General features: G+C 45.2%; 1 protein-coding gene across 1 annotated transcript in view; it reads left to right on the top strand.

Moving 5' to 3' along the window:
- NUP133 (nucleoporin 133) overlaps nucleotides 1-13,696 on the top strand; it is a 167,659-nt gene that overhangs the window by 62,519 nt on the left and 91,444 nt on the right. Inside the window, exons 9-11 of the mRNA XM_083176459.1 lie at nucleotides 3,193-3,340; nucleotides 6,811-6,958; nucleotides 11,521-11,678. Of these exons, the coding sequence (XP_083032585.1) occupies nucleotides 3,193-3,340; nucleotides 6,811-6,958; nucleotides 11,521-11,678 (454 nt within the window). The remainder of the gene's footprint in view (nucleotides 1-3,192; nucleotides 3,341-6,810; nucleotides 6,959-11,520; nucleotides 11,679-13,696) is intronic.

Here is a 13,696-nt window from a genome sequence, read left to right as displayed (position 1 = left end):
GTCTTGGACATTACCAATAGATAATTAAATTTTGCCCCCCTTCCTCCTTTCCCACCTTTGCGGAAATTCAAACATTACACTCAATCCCTCATAAAAATTTATTTCAATATCTCCAGATAAGGGTCGAGATTCTCTAAAATCCGCAGCCCTCTTCGCCCGGCATCGCATTTCTAATGACCGCATATTCTCTAAAATATGCGGTCATTAACGCAAGGGACAGCTCTTGCGATAAGAGCTGTCCCTTGCGATGCGGCGCCGTTGCTGGACTTCCGGGTCTATGACCCGGGAGTCCGACTGCGCATGCGCAGACCGACGCTCCGGCCGCGGGGCATGCTGGGAGGGATCCGTGACGGATCCCTCACACAGCGCTGCGGTAAGAAGCCCATAGGCTTCTGCAGGGGATCGCCAGCTTTTTCTGGCAATTCCCTCCGCAGCGCTGACGCTGCGAAGGGGGGTTAGAGAATACAGAAATGCGGTAAAAACCCCGATAACGGGGTTTTTACCGCATTTCTGTGATAGAGAATCTCGCCCAAGATATTTCCACTTTTCGGTAAAATCACAAATGACTGCAAGACCCCTGTCTTCAATAGAAAACCTAGTTTTCCGTAGAGCAACTAGTAAGGGGCTTATATCTTCTCTGTACCTTTTTAGTGTTGCCTTATAGTTCAAACAATAGAGATTTACATGAAAAAGCGTGGGAAAATGATTTGGGGGAGAAACTTGAGGATGAAGAATGGTCCGATATATTCTCTAACGTAGCCTCTAGTTCGATATGTGTAAGATTAAAAGAAAACGCATGCAAATTATTTTATAGATTGTACTATGTCCCAGTTAGGCTTAACAAAATGAACACTGAGATTTCCCCCCTTTGTTGGAGATGTAAATGTGTGGATGGCACATTTCTACATGTTTGTGGGATTGCCCTGTTTAAGTCCCTCTCTGGCAAAGTATAGCAGCTCTAGCTATCTCTATTTTATCAATACATATTAATTTCAAAGCTGGCTGTTTCCTCCTTTCTATGAATATCCCTGAGGCATCTCACGCACGGAACAAATTGTTCACTCATATAGTTCTGGCAGCCAGATCCAGTATTGCAGGCCATTGGAGATCTTCGGCTCTACCGACATTGGCTGAAATCACTGCCAAAATCTGGCACATTCATTCTATGGAGTAAATTACTAGCATTTTGAAAGGCTCTTAAAAAAAAAATCATTAAAGTCTGGGAACCCTGGACCACTTACTTTAATGTTTCCCTCCTATATCCCTATAGATTGCAGCAGGGCCCTCTAACCCCCAAGTCTGTCTGTTCTTACCCAGTCTGTTTTATCACGTCTGCTATTGTAAAGCGCAACGGAATCTGCTGCGCTATATAAGAAACTGTAAATAAATAAATGTCACTCCGGCTTTTCACTAAATGACCTAGGAAAAGATCCTGTGCTAGTTTGCATGACCTTCTGGTGATAATATTGCCCCGGCGGGTTGGATCCCTCCCCCTTTTTGTTTTCTTTTTCTCCCTCCTCTTGGCCTTCTTATGGCTTTCCTCTTTCTTTATTAATTTTTAATATTCTTTAATATTATAATATCTTAAAACCAACAGATGTCTTTAAAATGTTAAACATACCAATTAATATTTTTAATTTTAATTGTGAAACCTCTGCGTAGGTTTTCTTGTGATTTCTATTCTTTGTATTCATGACATCTCTAATAAAAATATTCTCTAAAAAAAAAAAAATGCCAGGGTCGAAGTTGAGGAATATGAATCACTTTAGTTATTGCCGGCAAATGATCTGAAGTCAATTGGCTGAAGTTTTGTTAAATATTGTACCCAAAATAGAACAGCCACAGTGAGCACTGCTCTCACAGCAACATTGGCACTCAAAGGGTTAATAAACGCTCATAGATATTAGACAGAAATAGTTGTTTGACATCCATTTCCTGCATAGTGCTGTTTAACACCTCCCACAGTGCAGAAAATGCTTGGATGTATTGTAGATTATTTGGATTGTAGTGAGATTAAGGGGGGTATTCAATCTTCGGGTCACGGCAGACGAGCTTGCTCGCCTGCCGTGACCCAGTCCCATTCTCGGTCAGCTCGACCGAAAACATGCAGGCAGGATTCAATGTCCCGCCTGCAGCGGGACGAGAAGGGGGCGTGGCCGCGAGTTGCGGCCGGGAAGTGACGAGATGCAGCCGGCAGCTCGTCACTTCCCGGCTGTTCTCGGCAGAACGAGCCCGACAGCTAGAGATGTCGGGCTCGTTCTGCCAGGAAAGACAGCATTCAATAGGGCCCGTCGAGCATCTCCCCCACGGGAGATGCTCGACGGCGATTGAATATCCCCCTAAGGGCAGTATTCAATGAGAAAAATTCGCTGTGATTTCTGGAGAGTTTGTGCTTTTCACGCGGTGGAGAGAGGTTTTTTTTCTCCAAAGGCGAGCCACCCTATTCAATGTGAAATATTCTCCGTCTTTCTAAGTGATTCTCGCCGTCTCTCTCCGTGTAGAAATTCTCCATCTTTTGATGGAGAGCAGGAATGTGAACTTTTAAACTAAAAGGGTGTTTTTTTTAATTTTGGTGTAAAAAAATCAGGTTTTTTTTTCTGTGAAGGGCCATGTTATTTTTATTCATGTGCCTATAGCACATGAATATATATTTAATTTTAAAAAAAATATTTTTTTACATTTTTTTTTTTTTTACACAGTGCAGCCAGCAGGGGGCCGGAGCGCTCGAGCCGCTCATTAGATATTCATATATTCACTGCACCCGATGCACGTTCGGGTACAGTGAATACTGGGTCCCCCGCTGGCTATAGGGGGGGCAGCCTGTGCTGCCTGGGTCCAGGGGAGCCCTGCTCCCCACCCCATATCCCCTGCAGCAGCCAAGAGAGACTTTAATCTCTCTTGGCTGCTACGTCCCCTGGCTCCCTGACAGCTCCCTGCCGCGGACGCTCGTCCGCTGCAGGGGTTAAGACTCGCCGCGAGTGGCGGCGAGTCTTTAACACGTTGAATAGGGGGAGCAGGAGGCTCCGGAACACGGAGAGTGCATGGCGAGAGAAAAAATCTCTCGCCATGCACGGAGAATATTTTACATTGAATACTGCCCTAAGTCTGTTTTTCTGTTTTTCTTTCTTTTCTGTTTTTCTTTCTTTTTTCTTATGTGTGTATGAAATGTCTCCTCTTTTTCCCATAAATCAGTGATGGTTTGATCATTCTGGCTGCTGCCTGGCACCCCAATGATGATCCTTGCCTAAGCTATTATGCACTTGTAACTGTAAAGGATGAAGGCTACAACTTTTCTGGTGAAATCAACGTTGAGGTCACACAGTTCAACCCTCCATTTCAGGTGAGATTTATGCAGGTTAGCTCCTGTGACCTGACCAAATGGCTTTATGCAGCAAAATATAAGGAAAAGGCTACTTTATTTTTTTTGTTTTGTTTTAATAACTGCCAACATAGGGCAGCCTTAACTTTGTTTCCCGTAACATAAACCTCAACTTTAAGGTTTAATAAACCATAAGAAAATGTACAACTACATCACTGAATCTTCATGCTTTTCTAAAAATCACCATTTATTTGTGTTTCAGATAGTTGCCATCTTTATTGGTATGTTACACCCCCAAAAAAAGGTCAAAACACTTGAGTGATGTATAGAATATGATGTGATCTGATATGATGATGATGGATGTATATAATGTATGTGGGTGGAGATCTGCTCTCAGTGTAGTAATCTTTCAGTCTGGGATGCAGCAGCAAAGTGCTGTGTACATAAAAAAGCAGAAGTCACTCAGCATTTCCAGCTTGATCAGATCAAATCTGAATTTCAGTCCCAAATATGGACCTTTTCCAAGGTTACCAACACCACTGAACCAAGGCAGATGGTAAATGAACAAATAGAGCTAATATTTAGCTGACTGGTGCAGCTGTTCATGTGAGGACAATCCTATACACCATGCGGGGGTAGCAGTCATGCTGGAATGCAAGCCCAGGAGTTCACAAAGGCATTTTCTTTAATCACCCATGATGCCCACATCCAGGGATGCAAAAGGGAAACACCAAAAACTACAATCTCAGAGGACTAGGGGGTATGGCGAAGTGGCTTGCTATTGCTGTGTATAAGGCATCTGATGGCAAACCAGTTGGCTAGTGAAGTGCGCTATATATATTCCCCCTCAGCATTACACAGCCTCCGGCAGTTGTTTGCTTCCCTGACACTTCCTGGACACGTGTAGCGCATCCCCGCTGTCCTGTGACGTCATCCATCTGCGTCTGACCTGTCACCCCGTTGTCAGGACGACCAGAGACTCCCACCTCATAGCCGCACTTATATACCGAATATCTGACCTGTCACCCCGTTGTCAGGACGACCAGAGACTCCCACCTCATAGCCGCACTTATATACCGAATACCTGTTTGCAGCACCCCGGGCCTCATCCTACACAGATTGTGGAGTGACGGTTTCATCCTCCATTATTTATATATATATATATATATATATATATATATATATATATATACACACATACAGAGTACCACAACACTCGCCATCCCTGCGAATGGGGTGCAAACAGCACTCGCCATTCCCAGGTTGGGGTGAAAGTGGCCTGTGACCACATGCTCTAATACATACAAATACATATATATATATACAATACATATATATACATACAAATACATATATATATATATATATATATATAGTGTGTGTGTGTCACATACCCTCCAACATGACCCATTCCATTAGGTACAAAATGCTCTGTTACTGGACTTCCCTGCCAGTGGCAGTTACAGATGTGAGACTGCAGCACAGTCCAATATTCAAAAAGGGGAGCCACACCTACTGCCATCCCAAACATCACTGAGAGTTGATGTGACCCCCCCTCTTTGAATATTGGACTGTGCTGTAGGCTCACATCTGTAACTGCCACTGGCAGGGAAGTCCAGGAACAGAGCATTTTGTACCTAATGGGATGGGTCATGTTGGAGGGTATGCTGTCATGCTTTCTACTCTGCTATCCTGAAAAGCAAGAGTGTGGCTGTTACACAAATGTGAATGGTATTTGTGTTTACAGTCTGTTTTTAATCTGGTCATGCAGCTCAAGTCACTTTATGTTTGGATCTACCTTATGTGGCCTGGAGTGTCAAACTGTAAAATATCGACAAACAAAAAATAAGAAAAAACAGCCATGTAACGGTAACCAATAAAATACGTTCAGTGCAGTGTACTACATTATGAGTTCATATTGTTCAATAAAACATCACATATGAATAAACTGATTAAAATGAGCAAACTACCTTTAGCAAGATGGCATTATATGAATTTTACTATACATAATGAATAGTTAAGTCCACTGTCCTCTAGAACTGGGAATTGTACATTAAATATCCATCCGCAAAATGCATAGGGTGAAATTAGAGCCTATTCATATTGTAGGTGCAACACAGAACACATCATTTTAATGTTTAAATCCATGAATACACATCACTTCGGCTGTGTAATAACACCACGAGAAAGTAATAACACCACGAGAAAGTCCAGAATAGGGGTTATTTGTTAGCAGACCTATAGCATGCAGAGAAGTTGGGTCCCATAATGTAGGTGGTCTGTTGGAGCTGTGGAGAAGGTAGTGCTATCCAATAAAGGATACATAGGGCAGTATTCAATGTGAAAAATTCTCCGTGCATGGCGAGAGATTTTTCTCTCGCCATGCACTCGCCCTGTTCCGTAGGGCTCGCTGCCACTCCTGCTCCCACTATTCAATCTGGTTAAGACTCGCCGCCACTCGCGGCGAGTCTTAACCCCTGCAGCGGACGAGCGTCTGCGGCAGGGAGCTGGCAGGAAGCCGGGGGACGGTGGCAGCCAGGGAGATTAAAGTCTCCCTGGCTGCCCCAGAACATATGTGGAGGGGAGGAGGGCTCCCTGGGACCCAGGCAGCACAAGCTGCCCCCCCCCCCCCCCCCTTCCCCCCTATAGCCAGCGGGGGACCCAGTATTCACTGCACCCGATCGTGCATATGTAATGATCGGATGCAGTGAGTATATGAATATCTAATGAGCGGCTCCAGAGCTCCGGCCCCCTGCTGGCTGCTCTGTGTAAAAAAAAAATAATAATTTAATAAATTTTTTTTTTTTTTTTTTTAAATATATATTCATGTGCTATAAGCACATGAATAAAAATAACATGCCCCTTCACAGAAAAAAAATCCTGATTTTTTTTTTTTTTTTTACACCAAAATTTCAAAAAAAAACTTTTAGTTTAAAAGTTCACATTCCAGTTCTCCATGAAAAGATGGAGAATTGCTACACTGAGAGACACGGCGAAAATCACTTAAAAAGACGGCGAAAATATCACATTGAATAGGGTGGTTCACTTTTGGAGTGAACGCGAAACGCAAAAACGTCCAATGCGAAAACAGCACAAACGCGCCATAAAACAAGGCAAATTTTTCTCATTGAATACTGGCCATAGGCTTTGCTCAGGCAACTAGGAAGTTCAATAAAAGTCCCAGATTATGCATTTTGCTGTGCCCCACAGGTTTGCATCCCAGGTCCAACCTGGGTCAGTTGCAGTTTAAAAGTCAGATCCATGTAGTTAATGAACCTGGATTATGCTTAAAAGGCTACTGATTGGTCGCCTCTGTGTGAGTGGGGACTATTCGAGTTGGTATGGAAGTGTTCAGTACCCAGGTCTGAGTCAGTGTTAAAGGGGATACAAGTGAATCCTAATGAAAATGTTTGTCATCACTCATCAGTAATTGTAAAATCTGTACAAGGTGTCTAATTTTATTGTACACTTTTTTTTTTTTTTTATGACAGACTGAAGAAATGCTCTTTTCTCAGCTTGTGGTTCCAGACTTTACTAGTCCCATGTGTAACATATATACAAAAGAAATGGTTTTTGCCTGCTCTACAGGCACCAGGAGAGGTACTTTTCCACAAGAGAAAATTTCAATTGACTCTCAAGGTATGTTAATGTACATTGGAATCTTGTCTCTGTCTTAGTGTAATTGTCATCCCAGTACTTGTTTCCTAGCACGGCCACACCGATTTGTATCGGGGTGATCGGGTCGGAAAAATTGCGTCGGTCGCATTGCATGCGACCAAATCGCATGCGATGCGACCGACGCGATGGACCCGATTTTTATATTGAATCAAATGTGAATAGGGCCCCTGGGACCCTGTTTTACATTGGATTCAATGTAAAGTAGTCCCCAGACCCCAAATTTTACCCCCTCAACGGCACCCCACGATTAACGCCAACCCGAAGCGTGGCGAGCGGCGGCGGTACGCGTCCTCCGACCTTTTCATACCCCTACTATCCACGTTGGCGTGGAGTTGAGAATATAACTCTGTTACGCTGTACATGTATTGCTGGTTATGTCATGCTGACTTAACATGGAGGGACACAGAGAGCTCATCAGCCAGTCTGGGGTTCCACTCCTTTACTGCCAGGCCACCTGGGCTCCCCTGTAACTCTCCTCAAAAAACAGGAGTCAGGTTACAGACAGAGTTCAAACTCTGGTCAGCTATTTCAGCAGAGCACAGTGCAACATTTGTATACTGTGGATTAACACCATCACTGCCTGTCAGAAGCATAAAGGACAGAATGAAACATAGAAACATAGAATTTGACGGCAGATAAGAACCATTTGGCCCATCTAGTCTGCCCCTTTTTTTTACCCTTCAGGTAATCTCAACCCTTTTTGATCCTTATTTCTTTGTAAGGGTATTCATATGCCTATCCCAAGCATGTTTAAATTGTTCTACTGTCTTAGCCTCTACCACCTCTGATGGGAGGCTATTCCACTTATCCACTACCCTTTCTGTGAAGTAATTCTTTCTAACATTTCCCCTGAAACTACCTCCCTCCAGTTTCAGTGCATGTCCTCGTGTTTTATTACTTCTTTTACTTTGAAGAAAATTTCCCTCCTGTACTATGTTAAAACCCTTGATATATTTGAAGATTTCTATCCTGTCCCCCCTTTCCCTTCTCTGCTCCAAACTATACATGTTAAGATCTTTTAGTCTATCCAGGTAAGTTTTGTGATGTAGGCCTAGCACCATTTTAGTTGCCCTTCTTTGTACACTCTCCAATGTATTTATATCCTTCTGAAGATATGGTCTCCAGAACTGGACACAGTATTCCAGATGAGGCCGTACCAATGACTTATAAAGTGGCATTATTACGTCTTTTTTCCTGCTACTGATTCCTCTCCCTATGCAACCAAGCATCTGACTAGCCTTCCTCATTGCTTTGCTACATTGCTTTCCTGCCTTTAAGTCACTTGAAATAGTGTGAATGGTGTAATGGTTGCCATTGCTGCATCCCAGTGCAGAGGTCATGGGTTCGATTCCCAACATGACCCTAACTGTGCAGAGTTTATCTGCCTATCAGACGCATACTGTGTTGTCTGTACAATAAGTGCATGTATATTTCACTGCTTTGTACACTGCACCTGTCTATATCACTGAATTGTATGTCTATTACAAGCTGGCTGTGTACTGTGTAACACTGTCACTGCCTGTCAGAAAGGCTGCCTGCCTATGGCTTTGCTGTATGTGCCTAGTACTAGCTTACTGCGTACTGTACTTTTACATCCTGTAATGCTGGCCTATACCCCCATGACTAGTACAGAACGGCTTATGCGCAGGCTGCTACAATGTGTGGGCGATGCCCACAGGTACAGCCTCCTCTCAGGAGCCTGCTTGGGCCACGTTCTTTACTTGGTTGCCGGTGCAGCTAGTAGCAGCCTTGGATCGGCATCATCCCTTTGGTGAGTGCTTATCTGCCTCCGGACAAGGTCCCCAGAAATGCCGTCCCCATCCTTGGCGGGCGTAGCTACCCGCACAGTGGAAGCGCTCTGTACCCGCAGGTAGACGCAGATACCCCCTGTCATCCAGACTCCTCCGTCAGCAGACACAGAGAGGAGGACACCTAGGATTAGCATTGTCTAGAGGGGACCGTCGACGGCGGTATGGAAGATGGGGGGCCTGTGATGAGGTGAATCCCCACCTCGTCTTGAGGTGCCGACCTTGGTCTCAGCTGTCAAATAGGTCCTTACCTTAAACGACCCCGCTGAGCCGCCTACACCTTTGGGTGTCTCCCTAGGTGTATTCTGGGTTTATTCTGTAAATTAGTGAACTCTACTACTGTCATCAGTTGGGAGATTCCTAACTGGAAGTTTAGCTTGCCATTGGTTGTTTTCCCTTCCTTTTACCCCCTTCCACAGGAGGACATAGTCCCCTGGGAGACTGTCCCTAAAGTGGACGCACTCCTACCCCAGGCATCTGCTTGGGTGGCTAAGGCCTTAGTTGCATAAGCAACTTCTCTCACAGCGGACGCTGCATAAGTTGTGTCGGAGGAAACCCTGCTGCCTTCTATTGAGCATCACGTGACACTTTACCTGGGGGTGGCGGCTCTGGAAATTACGCCACTCGCCTCCAGAGGGTCACCTTCGGCCATAGCTGCACACACATACCGGTGTCTGTGCTCTTGGAAGGCCCGAACTCAAAGTCCCTTTGAGGGTTCCTTCTTATTTGGGCCAGAGCCAGATATGAGGGCCGGTTTAGATACCATTCGGCAGAGGATATCCCTTCTGGGGGATTGCCATCTGGCTCTACAGTCCAGGATCAGACATCTCTTCTCCCCCTGGCGGGTGTCTGTGCATGTCTGCATGGGGTCCCTAGGGTTGGTGGTATTGGCCTTCGCATTAGCAGAATAGGCTCAGTTCCATTCCAACCCTCTACAATACTCTCCAGATGGTTGGGACCCTATCACAATATCCATGCCCAGAAGTTCGCCTGGTCTCCAGCAGGGCCCCCCCTTTCCTGGTTGCTTCGGGACGGAACCTAGCTACTGGATCCACTAGTAGACACTCCTAGCCACTCATACTAGCCTCTGTGTTTGGGGGGTGGTCACTTCTCAGAAGTCATTCCAGGGTATCTGGACCACTCTAGTGGCCCAGCCCTCCATCATTGTCCTCGAACTGAAGACAATCTTCCGGGCAGTCCGCCTGGCAGAACCCTGACTTAGGGGTTGCCCGGTGCAAGTCCAGTCGGACATTGCGACAAGGGTGGCTTATGTTAACCACCAGGGTGGCACTCGTTGTCAGCCCACTATGGCGGAAGCATCCGGCATCTTTCAGAGATGATCCCTGCTCTTTCAGCAATCTTTATCCTGGTAGTCCTGAATTGGGTGGCGGTCTTCCTCGGCCGTCAGACCCTGGATGCCGACGACTTGACCCTCCTTAGGGAGGTGTTTCAGATGCTGGTACAACGGTGGGGCCCAGCCGAGGTGGCCTTGATGGCCTCTCGCCATACCCTCAAACTACCCCTGTGCGGGTCCAGGTCTTGCGACCCGGAGGGGGGGCTTGCCTGGTGGACGCCCTGTCCTCTCCTCACACTGATGGCGCCTTTCCGCCACTTTTCCTCCTTTCGCAAGCTGATGCCGAAGGGCAGCACGTTGATTCTGGTTGCTCCACCTTGTCCCAGACGGATCTGGTTTTCGGATCTGCAGTCCCTGTCAGTAGCCCCTCCTATTCACTTACCCCTGGGCACAGGCATGCTCTCTCAGGGTCCGCCTCTATCTCTCTCGGCTTTGAGTCACCTGGCTTTGATGGGGTGGCTGTTGAGACCTCCCGGGTAAGACCCAATGGGTTTCACTCAGGAGTGACCTCCACCATGCTCAGGGCGAGGAAACCTTCCTAGACGGGGGGGGGGGGGTGTACCATCGCATATGGAGGGCTTACTTTTCCTGGTGCGAACTCTACACTTCAGATTCCAGGACTTACTGCCTGGCTAGGGTTCTGTCCTTCTTGCAGAAGGGTCTGGAGGCTGGGTTGCATTTATCATCTTTAAGGGTTCAGATTTCAGCCTTGTACATCTTGTTCTGTCGATGGGTGGCCCTGTCGGCAGATGTCTGCACATTCCTGCACGGTGTATTGCATATCCAGCCTCCCTTTGTTTCCCCGATTGCCCAGTGGGATCTCTCTAATCCTGTCTGCTTCAGGGCCCACCATTTATGCCCTTGCGGTCAGCGGACCTGTGTTGACTCGCCTGGAAGATCGTTTCCTTGTTGGCGATAGCTTTGGCCAGGGTAGTCTCTGACCTGTCAGCTCTGTCCTGTAAGTCCTTTGTTCTTGGTTATAACCGTCCCTTCTCGCCTACCTTAGGTGGTGTCCAGCTTTCAGGTCAACCAGGACATTATTGTTCCGGCATTTAGACAGTCTGTTGTTACTATGGCTTGATCCTCCTTGGACATTGTCCGGCCGGGGCGCATCTATGTGCGCCGTTCTAGGCTGCTGCACTGGTCAGACACACTCTCTCTCTCTGTCTCTCTGTCTCTGTCTCTCTCTCTCTGTCTTCCTGTCTCTCTCTCTGTCTCTCTGTCTCTGTCAGGGTGGCCTGCCTCTACGCAAACTACTGCCCGCTGGATTCGCTCTGGCAGGCATATTTGGACACCTCCCTCCCGGTATACATATGTATAGATAGATATATAGATAGATATATTTATTTTTTTCTCTCCAGGAGATTATATTATTGGAGCTGGGTCATTCACAGATCTGCCAGTCTTCTTTACCAGGAAGAGCGGCCTTTTTGCAGTTGTTGCTCGGGAACATGTGTCTGTGTTACCAGAAGATGTGGAAGATTCTCTCTCTTCATCAGTGGCTGGACCTAACAATCAGGTAAAATGAAGAACATGTCTCCATTTGACCTGTTAACCACACACTATTATTATTAGTAGTATTATGACAATATAATAGCTGTCCTGTCAACCTATTGACAAATTTGTTAAGGTAGATGCTGATATCCCCAGAAATGCAATATTTTAAGACCACTTTTGGAATAGTCAAGTTGCGTCAGGTGTATAAAATCAAGCACCAAGCCATGCAGTCTCCTTGTGCAAACATTTGTGATCCAAAATGGGTTGCCCTTAAAAATTCAATGACTTAAGTATGGTACATGGTAGGATTCCATCTTTGCAATGAGACATTTGTGAAATTTTATCCCTGCTGGATATTCCACGGTCAACTGTTGTATTATTGGAAAGTGGAAGCATATAGGAACAACAGCACATTAGCACCAAAGCGGGATACCACTTAAAATAAAAAAGCAGGGTCCACAACTGCTGAAGCGTGCATAAGTCACCAACGTTCTGCTGGTTCCAAAGTTGAAGAGTTCCAAAATGGCTGTGGCTGGTTCTGGAATTTGATAAAATGGATAAAAAATGGTATACATAAAATGGAATACAATTTGATAAATGGAATACATAGATCAATGCAGTAGGGGAATAGCAGAGTAATCCTATTACTTAATTAATCCTATTAAAGGCCTAGATGAGGATGGCTCCATCTGTAATTGTTGGGATTGGCAAATAAGGATAAACCTTGCTATTACATTAAAAGGGTTTTGCAAAATCAAGAATCAATGACCTGCCAATTCTCACCCCTGTTTGGTTTTTCAGAGATTGGGGCAGATGTATTGAGCCTGGCGAAGAGATAAATCAGCATGGGTCTTCAAACTGTGGCACTCCAGATGTTGTGAAACTACAAATCCCAGCATGCCTTGCCACAGTTGTGCTATAAGTGAGTGTTAAAACTGTGGCAAGGCATGCTGGGATTCGTAGTTTCACAACATCTGGAGAGCCACAGTTTGAAGACCCATGGATAAATGTGAGATAAAATAGAGAGAACACACCAGCCAATCAACTTCCAACTGTCATTTCAAACACAGCTGATTGGCTGGTACATTATCTTCTTCCACTTTATCTCAAGTTTATCTCTTCGTCGGGCTTAATACAGCTGCCCCATAATTGGAAAAAGAATTATAATGCAACTACAAACATATGTCAGTCTCTACAATCTTATTATTTTCAATAAAATGTGTTATAGTATATCAGTTTCCATATCAGTTTCCATACATGCTGTCCATGACAAAGTACACATGCCACTGAATTTTGTTATTTCCTGCTGCATCTTTATTACCTTGGGTCTCTTTTTTTCTTCTTCTTATGACATCTTTAAAGAATATGGATACAACTTGAAATGACAGCAGTAACTGGAATCCACATGTCAGATGTACAATGTGTTAGTGTATGGAAACTGGTTAATACCAGCAGATGAGCAGCTGTGGCAGCGATAATGCGGGCGCGTGCATCAGCACTCATCGCTGCCCTGTACACACTGGGCGGCTTTCATGCTGAAAGACGCTCAAACAAGCAAACTGAGCGGCTTTCAGCTGAAAGTTGCCCAGTGTGTAAGGGCCATTAGGCTTGCTTTGTAAGGCCTCCTAATCAAAACCAGAAATTTCCATCTGGGGGATGCACCATTCTTCTATTATGTCTAATTGTTTTCTATGTTAAGTTGTCTCCTTGTTACGTAGTTATGTTTGTTCTCCCTCCGTATGGCTTGGTTATATAAAAAACTGAGGTGATATGGGATGGTGGGGATGGAGGTAGCTTCTAACCTTTTTTTATTGTCCATATTCCTGTGCCAGCCCAATAACCCATAGTCAAGACTTGAGTGTCCTCCAGATGGGTTATGAGGAAGGGATTTTACGTTGAGAATTATCATTTCATTTTTCTCAGGCACAATAATAGAAAGCATTAATTAACTAAATGGTAAAAACTGCACTGGATAATGAACGCTAAATTAGCTTCTTTTGGTGTAGTCTGCCAAACTGTAAGTGTTTTTTTTTCTTAAAT

The sequence above is a fragment of the Crinia signifera genome, chromosome 3 (genome assembly GCF_055691185.1).
Source record: "Crinia signifera chromosome 3, ASM5569118v1, whole genome shotgun sequence".
Lineage (NCBI taxonomy): Eukaryota > Metazoa > Chordata > Amphibia > Anura > Myobatrachidae > Crinia > Crinia signifera.
This window is presented reverse-complemented; position numbering and strand designations above follow the sequence as displayed.